Source organism: Terrapene carolina, unplaced genomic scaffold, assembly GCF_002925995.2.
Source record: "Terrapene carolina triunguis isolate 2854851 unplaced genomic scaffold, T_m_triunguis-2.0 Scaffold517, whole genome shotgun sequence".
Lineage (NCBI taxonomy): Eukaryota > Metazoa > Chordata > Testudines > Emydidae > Terrapene > Terrapene triunguis.
This window is the reverse complement of record NW_020664868.1, coordinates 242,165-260,543: the sequence shown is the minus strand read 5'-3', so window position 1 is coordinate 260,543 and position 18,379 is coordinate 242,165. Positions and strand designations below refer to the sequence as shown.

Below are 18,379 nucleotides of genomic sequence, written 5' to 3'. Positions count from 1 at the left end.
CCCCCGCTCCCCTCCCAGAGCCGGCAGGAGAACCCAGGCGTCCTGGCTGCAGGGATGGGGGTGGGGGATGCACACAGGGAGGTTGGGGTGAGGCACTTCCTATGTGGCCAGCCCCAGGCATCACAGCAGCCTGTGAGTCAGCTGCCGGATTTGCCCCCCTGGCCCTGGGGGGAGTGAGTAGGGGGGGGAGGGGGGGCTGGTGGCAGCCTTCAGCTGTGACCTACTTTTTACCCTGATTATACCCCGAGCTGCCGGCTTAATCTCTGCACGTCGGGGGGGGGCGCACAAGCACACAACCCCCCCACCCCAAAGGGGACCGAGCAATCCCTCGGCTGGGCCTGCCCCCACACCGGGCTCCGGTGGGGGTCGAGCGGCTAGAGCCAGGCTGTGGGTCGGTCCCACAGGGGAGTGTGATGAGCCCCCCAGGGTTACTGGCCCCTGCTGAGATCACAGTGTGGGTGTGTGTGGATTTAAAGGGGATTTTCACCCCTCCCCGGCGCTCTGCAGCAGGGCCAAATTCAGGGCCCCCTTTGCTCTGGTCATTTCACCCCGGGGGGGGGGGGAGGGGGCCAAGGCCCCCCCCCCCCGCGGAGGGCAGGTCCCTGCTGCTAAGGGCGCCCGTCCCATGGCTACGCCCCAGACGATTCCGGCTCTGCAGGCGAGGGGCTGGCTGGAGCCTGGGGGGCGGGGGGGACAGGGCTGAGGGCTTGGTGCCAGCCCAGGGCGCACCCCCCCTCCCCAAGGGGACCCCCCCCCTCTGCCCCAGGTGGCTGGAGCCTGGCTGCTGCTGCCAGACCATGGTGGGGAGGTCAGATCCAACCCAGGCTCTCGGGGGGCGAGTGGCCCCAGGCCCTGCGAGGAGCTCCCGTCCTACACCCCCTAGCGATGTTCCTGCCGGCTGCAAGCCAGAGCCCCCTTCGGCGGGAAGGTTGAGCTCCTTGTAAGCCTCCGACCTGCTGAGGGGAGAATCAAGCAGGGGCCGAAGGGGGAACAAAGGCATTTAAAAGGCGGCTTTTTCTATCAGCAAATTGTGAGGTTTTAATCTGCAAGGACCTTATCCAACACCGCAGACAATTTACACCCCCCCGCGTGCAAGGCCAGGCCCGTGACCCCGACAGCTCAGACATGGGACGGGGGGGAAGGGGGGCGCAGGCCTGCGTGACCCACAGGGAGGGGGAACTACCCCGTGAGATCTGACACCACCTCCTGTCGCGTAGCGCCGGGGGCCACTTTGCTTTCCTGCCCAAACGAGGAGGGTTTGCTGGATCCTGCAGATAGGACCCAGGGCCCAGGCACTTGGTGAGAGGCTCTGCTCTGCCCAGCTTCGCCCGCTGCCCCCCAGCCAGCAGGGGGCAATCAGCAGGCTGCAACGTCAAGCTGATTCGAAGCGCCGCGGAGCTGGGATACGCCGCGCCGGCCGGGGACCTGGCCCGTGCTCAGCCCGCGGAGCCGGGACGCGCCGCGCCGGCCGGGGACCTGGCCCGGGCTCAGCCCGCGGAGCCGGGACGCGCCATGCCCACTGGCTGAGGCACAAGAGGTTTCATGCACCGATATGAAATTAGCACCTTCCTGCTCCATGCGCCTGGCTGCCTGGTGACCGCTCGGGCGTGAAGGAAGTAAAGCAGCGAAGTACCGTATCCGTGCGAGCCGCCGGGAAAGCCTCCCGGAGCCCTGTGGTTAGCGCTGGGCTTGGCTCCCAGGGCCGAGCTGCAAAAGGCAGGGGAAGCGGCTGCCGGTTGGATTCTGGAGGCAGCTAGAAAAGGGAATTCAAAGGTCGCCCTGTGTCACCCCATGTGCTGATCCAGCAGTTTAGCAAACCAAACCCCAGAGGCGGAGCTCCCACAGCCCTGCCCGGGGTGAAAGACGGACCCCGGTCCTACGTCTCTCCCAGCCCCCGGCAAAGCAGCACTCCCCAGCGGGGGTCTCAGTGCATCCCCTGCCGTAAGAGCAGGTTCATTCCCTCCTGCCGCTGCACGCGCCTCCCTGCTTTGACCTCTCGGCTGGTGCGAGCGCTGCCCCTCGCGGCCTGGCGCCAGGCACAGAAATCTCAGAGAAAAGCCTTACAAACAAACAGTCTCATTTATACAAATATAGTGTTTTATAAAGAACATTTCCAGTGCAATCAATTTGCACTTCCTGAGCCGCTCTCAGCATTGCATTCGCTAGAAAATAATTTAGCTTTGAGGAAGTGCTCTCCAGAGTCGGGGGGCAATTTTTAAATTCTCTCCGGTACGGGTACAGTCCCATTATAATTATTTTACACCAGAAAAACCACCGCAAGTTCTGAACAGAGCCATGGTCGGTGACAGCGGCCGAGCCTGCCCAGCTCCGTATTGCTCTCCTGGGAACTGGCCGTAAGATGCAGGCCGTGTGTCGTAGTGCAGAAGTCATTTCACAGGGATCGTTCCTGGATTCGTCGAGGTTCGCGCCCAGGAGCTGGGAGATGCAGGGTAAGGAGGCGCTGTACTGGCCCGGGTGTCCAGCAGTGCCCTTTGCATGAGGTTTAACGGGATGCCACGGCTCACACTGGCGCCCCAAGAACATCCTGGTGGCAGGGCAGAGAACAGACACGGATCCCTGCCACCGTGGGGAGGGATACGGAGCCGTAAATCCCCGTGTTTAGCCCCATATTGCCGGGGACGTGGTGCAGGTGTGGAAGGGCCGGCGATGCACCTTCCAAGGACAGGCCCCTCCTGGCACAGCAGCAGCTTCCCCAGCGCCCTGCGAGTTGCTCCAGCCAACTGCACGTCCCAGGTCTCTGCGGCTGCCCCCACCCAGCCAGCAGCCTGGGGGCACAGCGCTGGGTGTGCGTGGCACCTGGCGCCCGAGCGCTCACAGCTCCTTATCCACAGGGCTGGAGAAGATCTCGGCGAACTTGCGCAGCTGCTCGTTGGCCGTCTGCGATTCCTCCTGCAGCCGCTGGTTGTTCTGGCGCAGATTGGCCACCTCCGCCTGCAGCACCACCTTGTCCTGCTTCTCCTGCGCGAGAGGGGGGGTGTTTGGAGAGCTCCCGGCTGCAGCCAGCCCCATCCCCAGCCGGGCCACCAGCCTTCTCACAGCTCCACAGCAAACGGGAGCAAGGAGTGAACCCAGGAGTCCTGGCTCCCAGCCCACCTGGCTCAAACCCGCTGGGCACCCCAGCCCCCGGGCACAGACACTCCTGCCCGATGGCGCTTTCTGAGAGGCTGCCCAGTGGCAGAGAGAAGGGGGTGCCCGGTGGGGCCAACAGGAGGGGAAGGGGGCAGCCCTGATGTGAGCCCCTTACTTTCTGCAGGTCGTTGTGTAGCTGCTTCAGCATGGCCTCCAGCTGACACACCTTTCCCGTCAGGTCCACGGGCAGCTCCTCGCTGGGGGGGGAAAACATGGGTCAGTGCATCTCGCCGGCCTGCCGGGGGACCCAGCGCGGGCCAGGGGAGCTGGCAGGGCTGCGAAGACCTGATGCAGCCCCTGGGGAGCGCAAGCCAGGGCAGCATCGGGGCAGGGGAACAGTCTCCCTGGCCAGGCTGTGGGTGTAAAATGGGGAAGGATGAAACGCTAGCGCTGCCCTACAGACACACACAGCTGTGATGGGGGCTCCCCCCATGCAGGCCGGCTGAGGCTGCAGCGTCTGCTCTCCGCTCACTGGCAGACGGCTCCCACGGCGCCCTGCCCCGTGGCGCTCTGGCTGCAGCGCCAGCTCCATGGATAGCCATGCCAGGAGACGCTGAAAGGTTGGCTGGGTTACTGCCACCAGGAAGAGGCGCTGGCTTGCCTGAGCCCAGGCCTGCTGCTAGACACAACTGCCAGCCAGCCTCTGCCCGGCCCCCCCATTACAGAGAGGGGCAGGAGCCGGGCTCCCGCGGGCTCCCCGCTTACCTCATGGTGGGCGTGGTGCGGGGCGTGGGCTGTCTCTCCAGGCTGGGCGCCGGGGGGGCGTCGGGGCTCAGCGCGGAGTCGTTGAGGGAGAAGAGGGAGACGGCTCTCTGCACTGCAAGGCAAAGGAATGGCTGTGCTTTGCCGCGCCCATGCCGCCTGGAGGGACCCGCGCCGCCCGGGCCCTGCCCGCCTCAGCCCTCGCCGGAGCACGAAGCTGTTTGCGGAGCTGTGGCAGCCCCTGAGTCACTGCTGCATGCCGGAGAGAAGCTCCTCCCGGAGCCCCGTTACCAGGCAGCGCCCCCGGCCTGACTCACGCCTGGCCCGCGCAGCCCTCCGTGGGCGTTAGGGGCTGCCAGCCCAGCGTCTCAGCCCCAGAGGAGTCGCACACTGACTGCCCCCGTCCCGCAGCACAGCCGGCCGGCGGCTGGGGGGTCCGTGGGCAGAGACCGGGCCAGCGGGACTCCTGCTGCGGGGCCGGGGCCGTTTCCCAGGCAGGGTGACGTGCCATGGCCAAAAGGCCACGGGAAAGTCTGAACCACGTCAAATGCAGGTAGGGGGAAACGCCCACGGCACAAGCCCCCTCCCGGCTAGGGGCGCCAGTCTCCACCGGGCCCCTTGCAGGACACCCCCGCCGAGCCCATGGACCCACCCGCTGCCATGGCCCCTCCTCACACACCTGCAGTCCCTTCCTCGCTCTGCTGCCCCGCGGCTCACTCTGGCTACACGCCTTTCTCTTCCAAGCGGAAATCCAGGGGTTGAACGGGCACGGTTAGGAACGGGGGGGGGGGGGTATTTGTGTGGGGCTGAAGCAGGCCCCCACCCCCACAGATCGGTACATGTCAATGCGGGAAGGGGGGGGGATGGGAAGAGACAGGGCGGTGAGAATCCATGGGGGCGCAGATCTCCCTGCGAAGGCCTGGCCATGCCTGCGCTCCCAGCGCTGGCCTCCCGTGGCACTCAGCTCCTCTCCGCAGGCTAGCAGCCTTGCCCAAACCGGGGCTGTTTCTTTTGCCATGTTGGCTGGGAGGCTGGCGAGGCCGCGGCTCCCGGGGATGCGAGCGGCAGTGGAAGTCACAGGCGAGGTGACGGGCCGGACCCAGCGTTGTCTGGAGTCGGCAGCCGGGTACGGTGAGGAGCAGGGGTGTGGCTCGCCCCACAGCGCGAGGGGACCCGGGGGCTTTTCAGGCTACTTTGGAGACTGCCGTCTGCACAGCCTGCGAGAGCTGGCGCGGGGGGGCACCTCACCAGCAAAGCCCCCCCGCCCCCAAGACGCTGGACGTGGGGAGGGGCAGCAGTGGGAGCTGATGGATATGCTGGGCCCTGCACACAGCGCTGGCCCTGCTCCCCACCTACCGCTCAGCGCTAGACCTACCCTCCCCCCCTGCTCCCCCACGACCAGGCCCCATTGCTTCCTGGGGCCCAGCTCCGTGCTCTAACCACTAACGGCGCTGCCCCACGCACTCACCACAGCAGCGGGGCCTCGGGGCTGGCGCAGCGCCAGGGGAACAGCCTCCTACCTGGGGAGGGGTCTCTGTCACAGCAGGGTGCTGGGCGCCTGTATTTCTCCCTGAGCCGCACGACAAGGCCTCCCGTGCGTCTCCTGGGGTGGGGCTCCCAGCCACGTGAGCGTGACGCACAGACCAGGAGATTCAACAGGTCCGGACCCATTGTGGCTCGAGGGCGCTGGGCGGAGCCGGCCCAGAGGAGGAGAGCAGACGGAGCCTTTCGCCAGGCACTGCCAGCCTGGGTGAGGCCTGGCTCCCAGGGCAGCCGTAGCGCTGCTGGGGTTACGCTGGCTGGGAAGGGGGACGGGTTCTACTGGATCCCAGTGGAACGGGCAGTAGCAAAGCCATCAGCCCCTTGCTCACCCCACCTGTGGCAGGGCAGGTCTAGGGGCAGAAACGAGGGAATCCGAGCAGCGAGCGGGGGCCCTGCTCACAGGGACCGTTGTGACCAGCTGCTCCAAGCTCCTGCAGCACCGCGCCCAGGGAACCCACCCAGCGCAGACCGTTCTCCTCCTCGCACGCCCAGTGCCACCCTACAGACACCCCATGGCCGAGAGCCCATCGCCCGCCCGGGCAGCTGCGAAGTGACCCGACTGGGACACCCCTTGGAATCCGCTCCCGCTCTGGGAGCTTGAGCCAAGCCCCCCAAATCACAGGACGGCTCTGAACCTGGGGGCCCACCCCAAGTGCTGAGCTGGCAGGGGACAACGTGAGGGACTCTGCCCGGTCCCGCTGGCCTGGGGCTCCCTGGCTCTGAGTCGGAACTAGGAGGGGTGGCAGAGATGGAGCGGAGGGACAGCAGCTCTCACGGGGAGGAGACTCACGGACGGTGCACAAATGACTCACGTTAGCCACGTGGCTTTGAAACCCCCAATTCATACCGACTTCCCGTCACTGTCCCAGCAACCCCCATGGCACGTCCCGCCCTGCTGCCCCCAGCCCCAGGGCGCTGGAACAGTGTGTACCGTGGGGGGCTGGGAGCCATTGAACCCAACTGTAAACCCTGGATATGATGGAAACCACTTCAAACCAGGGGGTGCTGCAGCCCCCCCGCACCCCTAGTTCCAGCACCTCCCCCCCGGCTCCGTTCTCAGAGCCAATGAGGCCACAGTCAGTATCAATCACCGTCGCCTCCTGCAAAGGGAGGTCGTGCCTCAGTTTCCCTCTCGCTGCCATTAACTGGGCAATACTTTCCCCATGCCGCAGCTGTCTGGGCGCGGCGCGGCGAACTGGCAGCCAGCAGCACCCCCACGCTGGCAGGCCACGGCTCGGCTCGGCTTCCTGGCTGCGGGGAGCCAGTGTTCTGCAGATGCCGGGGCTCCTACCTTCATAGGCCTTCGCAGCGTTGACCAGGCTGGACCATTCCAGGCCAGCTGCCGTGTCGGGCAGGGGCATCAGCCCCGGGTCGAGGCGTCGGGGGGGCTTGTCCCGCGCGTCGCTCAGTGACAGCTCCGAGGCAGAGATGGTGGCTTTGGGGAGAGCAGAGGGGTCAGAGGACGCTCGGAGTGCCGGGAAGCAGGCCCAGCACCCCCCGGAGCAGCACGCTGCCCTGCTGCCAGCTCCCCCCCACTGCCCTGTGGTTATGCCGGGGCCAAGTGTAGCCTGGGGATGAGCACCCCAGCTTGTGGGTCAACCAATCATCCCCATTAGCACGTTGGGGCTGGTCTGCAGAATCCACATGCTCCAGCCCTTGGATCCAGCCCCACCCCGGCTCCTGGAACCGACGCTGGGGCCCTGCACACGCCCGCAGACCCCACCCCGCGTGGGGCCCTTCTCCAGCACCTAACTGGAGCCCGGGGCGATCTGCCAGCGGGGCCCTGCCTCACGGCCGCTGGGAAGAATCGGGCCAGCGCTGGGAGGAGGGACCGACGTGCAATGACACGTCCAGGCAGAGGCACGTGGGAGAGAGGGAAGGAAGGGGCCGGTCCCGTGACGGTTCAAGGAGACCCGCCTGGGGCTGGATGGAGACGCCCTGGCTCTTCCCAGAGGGGGAGCTGCGCCCGCCCGCGGGGAGAACCAGCTCTCGTCAGCTAACAAGCACACGTGCAGCGCATAACATCTCTCTGCCAGGCAGGCCCGTGTGCACTCCTGATGGACCGGGACCACGGCAGCACCAACGTCACACACTACCCTGCCTCTCTCTCACATTCGTCACCTAGGGACCCCCAACCACGGTACATCACCGCCCCTTTCACAGCGAGGGGACGTGACGCAGCCGGAGTCACACAGCAGGCCAGTGGCAGAGCTGGGGATAGAACCCAGGAGTCCTGGCTCCCAGCCCCTCCTGCTCTAACCACCAGCCCCCATTCCCCTCCCAGAGCCAGGGACAGAACCCAGGAGTCCTGGCTCCCAGCCCCCCGCTCTAACCACTAGCCCCCATTCCCCTCCCAGAGCCAGGGACAGAACCCAGGAGTCCTGGCTCCCAGCCCCCCGCTCTAACCACTAGCCCCCATTCCCCTCCCAGAGCCAGGGACAGAACCCAGGAGTCCTGGCTCCCAGCCCCCCGCTCTAACCACTAGCCCCCACCCCCCTCCCATTGCCTCCCGCGGAGGCCGCCGCTGCCCGGCTGCGGGTGCTGCCGCCGGGTGGGCAGCGTGTTGGACGGATAGGTGCTGGTGAAGAGGACGTCGCTGGCCAGGGACTGTTCGAAGCAGGTGGCGTTGGCGTAGCTGGCGTCTCTCCTCCCGCTGCACAGGCTCTCGTCTGATAACGTCCGCTGGAGAGTCTTCTGCGGAGACTGTCGCAGAAACAGTTACTTCCCACGATAACCCGGGGTCACTACTGGGGGGGTCACATCAGCACCGAGCAGCCTCATCGGAGACTGGGGCTGGGGACGGCACAGTGAGCGACTGTTCCTGCCCCAAAGAGCTCACAGTACAGTGTGGGAGGGGAAACTGAGGCACAGAGAGGGGAAGGGATTCGCCCAAGGTCACACACTAGATAAGTGACAGAGCTGGGGATGGAACCCAGGAGTCCTGGCTCCCCAGCCCCCACTCCCTGCCCAGAGCTGGGAACAGAACCCAGGAGTCCGGCCCACTGGAGCCTCAACACTGCTGTTAGATGGATGGGCAGGGAGCAGAGTTCCCCTGGTTAGTGGGGCCCACCCTGTCGGCCTGCACCCACCATGGCTCTCTCTGGCTCCGGGCCCAAGCCGTCCATAATGATGAGCTTCTTCAGGTCGTCCTCAATGGTGGACTTGTAGTTCTTGCGGGGGGAGCGCAGGTCCCGGAGCGACGCCCGCAGCCTGGGCTGCCCAAAGACGTTCTTGGTGTTCATGTCGATTTGCCTAGAGCAGCGTGGGAGGGGACGTGCTCAGAGACCGGCTCCAGGAGCAGCCCCCGTTAGCCAAGCGCACGGCAGGCCCGACGGTCAATGCCCGTAGGCAAGAGGGGTGTCTGCCTCCCAAAGCCCCTGGGTGTTTACAGCCCTTCTATCGGGCAGGCGAGCCCCCACCCCCTGCTCCTTTCAATCCTACGGAAAACTCTGTCCGCCCCAGTGCTCCGGCTGGATTCGGGCTTCACTCGTCAGCTCTCTGGGGCAGGAACAGTGACTCCATTTGTAAAGCATTGAGCCAATGCAGGAGCGATGGAAACCATCATTTTCCTCACAAACTTCTGCCTGGTGCGAGTTATTTGTAGGACAGCTGTGCCCACTGACCCTGGCTGAGATTGGGGCCCCGTCGCGCCGGGTGCTGACTGAGATCAGGGCCCCGTTGTGCTGGGCGCCACCCAGACCCCGACCGAGATCAGGGCCCCGTTGGGCCGGGCGATGTCCAGACCCCGGCCGAGATCGGGGCCCCGTGCACAGGACCAGTGAGACAGTCCAAAGAGCACACGGTCTGGACAAACACAGAGCTAGGCAGGGAAACTGAGGAACAGAGCTGTGACTTGCTAAAGGTACAGCAGGTGAGATGTGGGGTCACAACCCAGGAGTCCTCCCCACTGGGCATGTCTGATTAGGAGATTCACGGGTGGTGCGATTCGACAGCCCGAGCTGGGGCCCGGCAGAGATGGGCAGGGAAAGCTCTGCGCAGGCAGTGACTGGCCCAATCCTGGCTTTTCTGGAGTGGTTCTCATGCCCTGGCCGGCACGGGAGCAGCAATGGATCCAGTGGGGCAGGCGAGACCAGGGGCTGCGCCGTTTATTAGCCTTTGTAGGAGGCAGGGGAACGACGGAGCCTGCGAGTGAGAAGGGAAGGCCCTAAACCCCAGGAACGGGGCCACGGCTTTGGTCTCCTTTTCATCCACCAGCCTTGCTAGGTGAAAGGCCGGGAGGCCCGGCTCCCGGCGGCTCCTGCTGAGCTGGATTGCGGCCATGGCAGGCCCACAGCGCGTCTGGCCACGCAGCAAAGAGCCGTGGCCCTCTCTGCTGGGAGCGCCACGCTGGGCAGGAGTGGTCCGAGACAGGCACATGGCCGCCATCCTCTCTGACCTCTGACTTTAACCCCTGTTGTGCTGGAGGGGTTTGCGTGCATCCTTGTGGGCACAGCTACCCATGCTGAGATGCCAGAGCCTTTCTCCGTGCCCTGTGAGAGGTGGCCCAGAGCAGGGGCCCTCCTGCCTTCCTGCGTGGCGGTGGGGGGGGGGATTCAGACCCCTCGTTCCAGCTCCTCCCACCCTGCACTCAGTGCCCACGGGGGGCCGCCCATGCCCACCTCCTCAGGTGCCAAGCAAGAGCTGCCCGGGCTGGGGGCGGAATGGGGGGGGGGGCACTGGTAGGAATGAGCGCGGCTCCCGCCTGCAGACGGGCTTGGCTCAGAACTCGCGGCCCGACGTGCGCCGAGGCAGCGGAAGCTACTGAAGGCTATCGCTCGAGTACCACTGACTTGGCCAATCCCCATGGCAGAGATCCCGCACGCCTGGCGCTCTGCTCAGCCCCAACCCACCAGCCGGCGGCTCAATGAGAAGCGCTTACTTCTTTGGGTCTGTGAAGGCCACAGGTCTCGTGGGGGTCTCCTCGGCTCTCTTCCACCCCAACGCCGGCTTGTTCCTGCTGGTCTGTTTGGAAAAGAAGGATTTGGGGACAGAGGCAGACAGCTGGAAGGAGCTGGACTGGGACATGTGTGGGGGCCTGGGATTCTCAGCCACGGGCGTTTTGTAACCCTGAGCAGGGCGGCCTTGTCGCAAACCGAAATTACTACAAAGTAAAAACAAACAAACAAAAAACGAAAGCAAATCAATTCCAGGTCAGGCGGAAATCCGAATTCCCCAGCACCAGTGCCCTCTGGCTGGGAACAAGCCACGCTGGGGTGACCCCCTTTCCTCACCCCTTTTAAAACACCACAACCGGTACAAAACCCGGGAGGTTTCTGGGTTGGGATTAAAAATCTGCTGCTCCGCAGCAGGGCTGGGTTTGGGCCAGAGACTAGCACGTGGCCCAGTCTCTGGGCTTCGGCGGGTCTGAGCATTTAAAGGGACACTGGCACTTTACAAACCAGCCCTGTCTGAGAACGTCTGACCTGCTGGTTTTACAAGGGGGCAAGATATGCAGCTGTGAGCAGGGACTTGAGACCCTGTAAAGGGCCGGGATTCGGCTGGGGCGGAAAGTCCGACCTGTGAAAACAGGGACCCCGGACAGGCACCCCCAAATCACTCCTCACTGGCGGAACCGTGACCCCCAGAAGTTCGTGTGTAAAGTCGATTTGGCTCGGAGTTTCCAGTTTGTGACTCTGGGAAGGTAACGGTGCTTTGAAGAGAATCACTTTCCCGGCTGCCCCTCTAGTTGGGGAGAGGAAATCAAGCAAACACAGGGGCTGTAAAACCCCAGAACCTGGCGGGGGAGTCGGGGCTGGGGCAGGAGCTGTAGCTGCATTTCACTGTTTCAGTGGAACAGATCCGGTGTCCCTTAAACACGGCTGAGATGGCAAACCTGGAGGGGGGGGGGGGGGAAGACGAGCACTAGCGGACAAGCAGGGTGTTGCCAACTCATGAGATTTGGGGCGTTTTTCCTTTAGGGCCCAGCTGCTGGAGTCATGTGATTAGGGGGTTCTGTGCCTTGGTGGTTACAGAGAAAGGCCTGAAAGTGACACCCCAGGAGCTCCCCAACCAACAGCGAATACCGAGCCCAGCGGGGAGCAGTTTGGAAATCCCATGATTCAGGGGGTGGGGCTCTTGAGTTCTGAACCCTTGGGACTGGCAATACAGCAAGAGATAGATCAGTGTCACCAACCAAAGCCACGCCTCCCCAGGGAATAGGGACAGGGCTTTTAGCCGGTGCCCCAGAGGGGTGCTAGGAACCTGCCCTCTCTCCATGGGTCACTAACAGGCATTTCACATCCTGCAGGGGAACGTGCCTCCCTGCCTCTCCCACGAGACGATTCGTCCAGGCCAGAACATTCAGGTGCCAGGAGTGCAAATCGGCTTGGCCTGCTGGCTTTGATGGAGTTAGGGCTGATTTACCCCAGCTGGGGATCGTATTTCTCCAGCACAGACCTAACGGCCGTGCAGCAGGAGGGCTCTGCTGTGCTGGCCGTTACCTGGAGGACACTAGGGCCAGGAACCTGCTTTGAGCTTTGCCCTCCAGCCCCACAGCAGGGGGGAGCCAGATGTAACCCCTCCCCCAAGCTGGGCCCCAGAGCGGGCTGCAGACTCTGTCTTTGCAGTGGTACCGGGACCTCACCCATCAGATCTGAGCTACGTTTACGCCGGGCCTCAGCCCTTCCCCCACCTACCTCTCGGCGGTTCCTGGGTATTTTGCTGCGCGCTCAGACCTCCCCGGCCAGTGTTTCTCACCCAGCCTGGCACAGCACATGACCAGCTCCAAGCACCGGCGGAGGGAGGAAGTGGCTGGCCAGGGAACTGGCTCTTCCCCAGTTTCCGCCTCTGTCAGCCTCCCAGCAAGAGCTCGAGCAGACCCCTGGAGCCTTCCCATCACTGGTGGTGGGGGGGTTCCCCTGCTTCCCTCCCATCCCCACCCCAGCGCTCCGGGCTGCGCAGGCCGGGTTACCTTGGCTGCTTGAAGAGCTCACTGCCTTGGTTGGGGGCTGCGGCAGGCCCGGCCGCGCTGGCCCCTGTGGCGTACAGCTTGGGCCGGTAGCCTCGGCTGTGGCTGCCCGCGCTGACGGCAGGCGAAGGCTCCCTCCTCTTGCTCCCGGGCCTGGCCCCGCTCTCATGCAGGCTGGCGTAGTGGGCGGAGCCCGGCAGGGCTTTGGGCAGCTGGTCTCTCTGCGGCCCCAGGCGGGAGGGCTTGGCGTAGAGCGTGGTGTCAATGCCGCTGTCGCTGGAGCCCCCCTTGGAGACGGGGTCTGGCTCACCCTCAGCAGGCTCGGGCGTGTCAAACCAGCGCTCCTCACTGTGGCTGCTGGAGGCGTTGCTGGACAGCGTGTTGCTGCTGGAGTGGCTGGAGTACTGAGCCTCACCCTGCAAAGACAGCCCCTCCGCGGGTCACCGGAGAACGGCCCCCCGGCCTCCCGCCCACCACTGGGGAGCTGAGCCCCGCCCAGCCTTCTCCAGCCAGGGAGCCCCCCGGGAGAGCCGCGGGGCTCCAGGTAACTCGGCAGGGCTGGGGTCCTTTCAGATTGCTGGGTCTGGGGAAGGCGGGTGCAGCCCAGCGGGTCGGCTGGGGCCACGCCTGAGTTCACTGGCACACAGACTAGCAGCGGTGTACTCGCTGGGGAGATCACGGGGGCATCGAAAGCATCACCCGCAGCAGGACGGCTGTGCCCGGCGGGTTAGACAACAGCCGTGCCCAGACTACGCTGCAGCCCGCTGCGGAGACGGTGCAGCGGAGGCCGGCCTGCTTTGGGGATGTGACGGAGCAGAGCTCTCACGCAGCGCTGCCAAGCCAGGACAGCCGCCGAGCGGCTCCATTGCTCAGCTGCGGGGCTTGCAGCGCCTCTCCTGCTGAGAGATGGGTCTAACTGGAGCAGTGACTGGCTCTGCCCCGGCGCCGAACGCTCCCGGAGACGCGCTCAGGTGGGTATTGCTCTCAGGACATAGCACGGCCCTTCCTAAACCACACAGTGCTGGGAACCGTGCTGAGCACACAACCTGGGGCAGCGCTTACTGCCTGGCCGCCACCCCCAGAACAACAGCCCCCCTTCAACTGGGGGCAGACGCTGACACGCGGGCTCAGCTTCCCTGGGGCATCTGCCCCAGCACACAGCCCCCGCACGGTCGCCTCCCCTAGGGCTAGGCCTCTGCACGAGACAAACCCTACGAACCGAGCCGCCTGCTTCTCACCAGGGGAGAGCCAGGACGGCCCCGCGGCTCACTACGGCTGGGGCGGAGGGGCTTGCATGCTGTAACAGCACCCATACGGCGCGCAGCCTGGGGCCCGGTTCGGGGAGAAGCTCCACTCACTTTGGAAGGCCGGTTGGGAGAATCCTTTCCTGCCAGCTCCTGCCTGCTGGGCCGCTTACTCATGCTGCTCCCCGTCGCAGTCGGGAGCCTGGACTGCACCGGCACGTGCCACAGGGGCTCTGCAACAATCCACCAGCACGCCACGTCAGGAACGACTCGCACAGCAGGCCCCGTGGATCCCAACAGCCTGCCCCGCCCCGCCCCGCCCTGCCCTGCGGTGAAAGGCAGCCTCCTCGGAGTGCACAGGGCAGCTTTAGGGAGCTGGTAATTAGCCATGGCTAGAACGTCGGCTCCTGCAATCGGCGCCACTAGGGGACAGGGCACTGCTCCTCCCTTGCCCAGGCCAGCCCCCATTAACGCAGCGCTGGGCTCTCCCAGAAGGAAGAGCACCTCCCGCTCAACACCGACGCTACTTCCCAGCCGCACCCTAAGCCATCCCGCTGGAGGGGACCCTCCCAAGGCGCGAGCACGCCAGGGCCGCGGCAGAGCCTGCTGGCGGGCGCTCCGAGCCGGTGCGCTCACAGCTGTGCTGCCCTAGCCAGATGGTGGCTGGTCAGAGAGATTTGGCATTGTTTATAATCCCGCCGAAGGAAATCGCCCGTTGCTGACACAGACCAGCTGTTTGCGGCTGCTCCCCGGTGTCTGCGCTAAGGGCTTGTCGCCGTCTCCCCTTCCCGCTGAGTGGGGCTATGGCCCCGTTCCTGCAACCCCCCGGCCTCACTCACATTAACCTGCTCCTTGCCTCACCACCTGAGGGTGGGGAAGAGCGGGGACACAGAGAGGGGAACATTTTCCTAAGTCAAGAGCACGGCAGGCCTAAGTCGCATTTCCAAAACATGCAGGGAGGAGCCTAAGTCCCCTAGGCGCTTGGAAAATGTGCCCCGGAGAGATTGAGGCGTACCGTGACTCAGGGCTGAGTGGCCAGTCTGAGACCCCTCAAAGGGGCCCACTGCTCACAAGGCAGCGCTTGGCACCTCCACCTGGTCCCCAAACCACCTGGGCATGCCCAGGGCCAGCCCAGCGCCTCCCCAAGAGAAGCAAGCCATGAGCAAAGGATTCAGCGAGGGGTAAACCATCCACCACAAAACAGCCCCATCCAGGGAGGAACCAATCCAGTCCTAACTCCCTGTTAGTGACGGGCACATGGAGAACTCGAACAGCTCCAGTCCTTTGGGGGCAGCGTTCCTGCCAGCCAGCACAGCTGCTGAGTCCGGCTGCATCCAGTAGGTTCTGGGTGTCTGACTCTGGGGAGGAGCGGGGTGGGCCAGGCAGACAGGACGCCTAGTCTCTACTCCTATCTCGGCCCATGACCTGCCTTGGGGGCTGCCTCTATGGGCTTTGATCTCCTCCTGCTGTGTGAGGCAGAGACTGTTCATGGGCTCTGGACAGTGCCCGGCACAACAGAGGCCCTGACCTCTGGAGATAACTGGGCCCACGCATTCCTGGGGAGCTCATTGTAAGGAGCATGTGAAAGTTCACAAGAGGCCCCAATACCTGGAGCTTTTGGCCTGCTGGGGAATGAACACTGGAATAACAAATGTTATGAACAAGGGCAAGAAAACCCGACAGAGATTGAGCCAGTGCAAACCGCCACCAGCACGAGTGACTCACGGCCTGGGTTAACAGCACCATCACCTGCTAAAAACAGACCATGTGGAGCTGGAAATTACTGCACCAAAATCGGGGCGTGGGATATTAGGCCTAATTGTCGGCCGGAATAACGAGCGATGAACTACGCCCCCGGATTTTCCCCTTTTGGGGATTCTTAAAAAGAGACCGAGAGTCTCGGCAGCTCCGGTCTCAGCCCCCGAGGCTGAGGGAGCAGATCTCCGTCATGAGAGGGTGGCCAGCAAGCCTCACTCCCGTTTAAGGAGCTTGGTGTTTTATCTCAGCCCATGGTGGGGACAGCTATTTGCCACCACCGCAGAGCCAGAGCAGAGCCTGTTCCCTTCCCGTCCCTGTTGTGTTACGCTCTTCCCCACCATTTCTTTCCTCCTGTCCTGTCTCTCCCTCTCAGCTTTTAATCAAAGCCTGAAGCCACCTGGACGGCCTCAGCACAGCCAGATGAGATGGCGGACGACGTCCCCGAGTGGAATGCGAACTGGGGTCCAAGCACCAGCTGCCCCAGATGACCTACCAGCCATCCAGTGTCCCAGAGACAACACCCAAAGCCGCCTTTCCCCCCTTTGCTACCCGGCCCTCCTCCACCTCGGGTCTGTCTGTTACCAACAGGAGCAGCAAATACTCTTCACATACCATCAGCGCGGAGTCAAATCACCCCTCTCCTCTGCACCAATGCATGGTTGTTAATGAAAAGAGGAGACTGTGCTAGTCTGCCTCCAAAAGGAGAGAGGCTTAAACAGGTTTCAATGAGGTTTGTCTGGTATAATAACTCGAGTTCAGTTTCACTATAAATGCTCGTTTGTGTTTGAGCAATAAACTTTCAGCTTTAGAAAGAATGCCAGACACCCGAGGAACCCTCCCCCTGATCCTTTTCAGCACTGTTCTAACGTCAGACAGCGAGAGAGTTTATCGCACCTGTATCTCCTCTGACCCTTGAGGTGAATACACCAGGTCAGTAACCTGGCTGGCTCCTCTAGGGAAGATCACACAGGCTGGGAATTTTAACATCCCTTCTCTAATAGCTTTGAGTTTCTGCCATGGTGAGGCAGCCGCTCCCACTCGTGTTAATGGCAGCTCCGGGAGCAGGTGCCAGGGGACAGAATCTGCCTGGGCTGTTGTATCCACACCCCATCTGTGGGGCTCTCCCCGCAGAGCAGGCCCGTCAGCGCCCTCTGGAAACAGGATCTATAAAGAAAGAGTCTCCCACTTGGCTGGCGAAACAAAAGTGAACTAACAATCACCAACCCACTTGGGGGCTGGGGCCAGATCAGCACAACGAAAAGGTGGGAGAAATCCAGCGTCTGCTTTTCAGCATGTTTCTATTCATTGATTTCTGCCCCTCTCGAAAACAGCCAATTGAGTGTGGAGAGGAGAAAGGCATGGAACCCTTCTACAGAGCTGATGGCAGACCTGATCCGCGGGACTCCCCGCTGCAGGCTATTACCGAGGCCAGGAGCTCAGTCAAGATTTGTCAGAACGGCAGAGTGGACACAGCACCGGCCTGAGGGTCCGGAAACCTGGGTTCTATTCCCAGTTCTGCCACCGACTTGCCACGTGACCGTGGGCAATTACGTGCCTCAGTTTCCCCTCCCCCCTGTGACGAAGTGGGGGGGTTTCTTGTTTTCTGTGGAGTTTCAATGGTTTGCATGCGGAGGGGGTGGGACTCGGTTTCCCTGGGTGTTACTGGTTTAACGAGGTGAGGGGAGAGGGAGTGTGTTTTGCAGAGGACCGGAGAGAGGACGTGGGGACCCAGCCGGTGGCCGGGAGGATGGATACCCCAGCGACCGGTGACCTGGCGACCTGGTGACCCAGAGGCCCAGCTGAGGAGACGCAGCCGGTTCTGGCCAGTGGGAGGACAATGGGCTGCAGAGTGAGGACCCAGTGACCTAACCAGACGGTTCCAGACAGAGGACAGAAGCAGGAGCGGAGGGCCCGGTTTACGACCCTGTTTACCTGGAGAGAAGACAATGGACAGAGGCGGGGCCTGGGGCCGGGGATCTCGGATGCCCAGCTGGGAGCAGGGGGGCTCGAGGCTGGAGAGGGGGAGCAGGCAGAGCCTACCTGGATGCAGGGAGACTGGGATGTGCTGGGCTGAGGGAGGCCAGGCCTGAGAGTTTCCTGTGCTGTGCTCAACCCTCAATAAACCCTCCTGTTTTATGCTGGCTGAGAGTCGCTCCGGTCTAGAGAACAGGGTTGCATCAACCCCTTCGGGGGTGAAGGCCCGGGGGGTCCAGAGCGAGTGGACTCCCTGAGGGGGCCCACGGCGAGAGACAGATGTGCTAAGGCTCAGAGAGGTGCGGCTCCAGGAGGTGGAGGGGCCTGACCCTGGGAGAGAGTGGACCCCCGCGAAGGGCTGTCTCACTAACAGGGGCACCCCCCACGGACCGCACGGGGCCAAGAGTGGGCACGATCTGAGAGTCCGTGACACCCCCATCTGCCCCAATCCTAGCGACCCCTCCCCTCACCACACCCAGGCTGAGGAAGTGGAGAGACCCCTCAGTGGCAGGGCTGCCGGCGTGCACCAGGCCGAGCAGGGACAGCCAGTGGCACAGGAGGCAGAGCCACTTCCCCGGCCCCGCACCACGCAGCAGCCGGGCAGGGCTCAACACGCCAGTCTGGGCAGGGGAGTTTAGCTCCCAAATCAAGAGAAGAGACAGTGGCTCCGGAGCCTGCATCAGGCCCCAGGCTTGCAGAGGCTTCACTCCTTGAAAGCAGGAAAACCTCTCAGGGAATCATTACGGAGCCTACGTGCCCAAGTCGTTCTGCGGTGTTCAAATGCTTCCAACCCGAAGGGGAGTGCACGGGTCCCCCGCGCCGGTGTGAGGGAGCCTTACCCGGCTTGTGCCTCTCCATGGTGCTCTCCTGACTGGGGAGCCCCCCGGACGAGGAATCGCCGCTCGAGGTCACTTCGGGGCTGTAATGCTGTTCCAACGGCAGCGCAGGCCGCTGAGAGGTTGCGTATCTGCGAACGGAACGGGAGGTGAGACAGCTGAAGCCGGCAAACTCAGGCTGTTAAAATAATCCTGTGTTCTCATTAGCAGGTTTTTTCAAACCCAGGATTCAGGCTCGGGGGGGGGGGGGGGGGGGGGGGGGGGGG

At 63.6% G+C, this 18,379-nt stretch overlaps 1 protein-coding gene across 1 annotated transcript in view; it reads right to left on the bottom strand.

The window, feature by feature from the left end:
- Positions 1-2,032: 2,032 nt before the first annotated feature.
- SIPA1L3 (signal induced proliferation associated 1 like 3) overlaps positions 2,033-18,379 on the bottom strand; it is a 74,253-nt gene continuing 57,906 nt past the window's right edge. Inside the window, exons 12-21 of the mRNA XM_029913192.1 lie at positions 18,117-18,244; positions 13,660-13,778; positions 12,305-12,717; positions 10,274-10,495; positions 8,484-8,646; positions 7,901-8,097; positions 6,686-6,981; positions 3,856-3,967; positions 3,266-3,347; positions 2,033-2,979 (exon numbers count right to left, since the gene is read on the bottom strand). Of these exons, the coding sequence (XP_029769052.1) occupies positions 2,833-2,979; positions 3,266-3,347; positions 3,856-3,967; positions 6,686-6,981; positions 7,901-8,097; positions 8,484-8,646; positions 10,274-10,495; positions 12,305-12,717; positions 13,660-13,778; positions 18,117-18,244 (1,879 nt within the window). The 3' untranslated portion in view covers positions 2,033-2,832. The remainder of the gene's footprint in view (positions 2,980-3,265; positions 3,348-3,855; positions 3,968-6,685; positions 6,982-7,900; positions 8,098-8,483; positions 8,647-10,273; positions 10,496-12,304; positions 12,718-13,659; positions 13,779-18,116; positions 18,245-18,379) is intronic.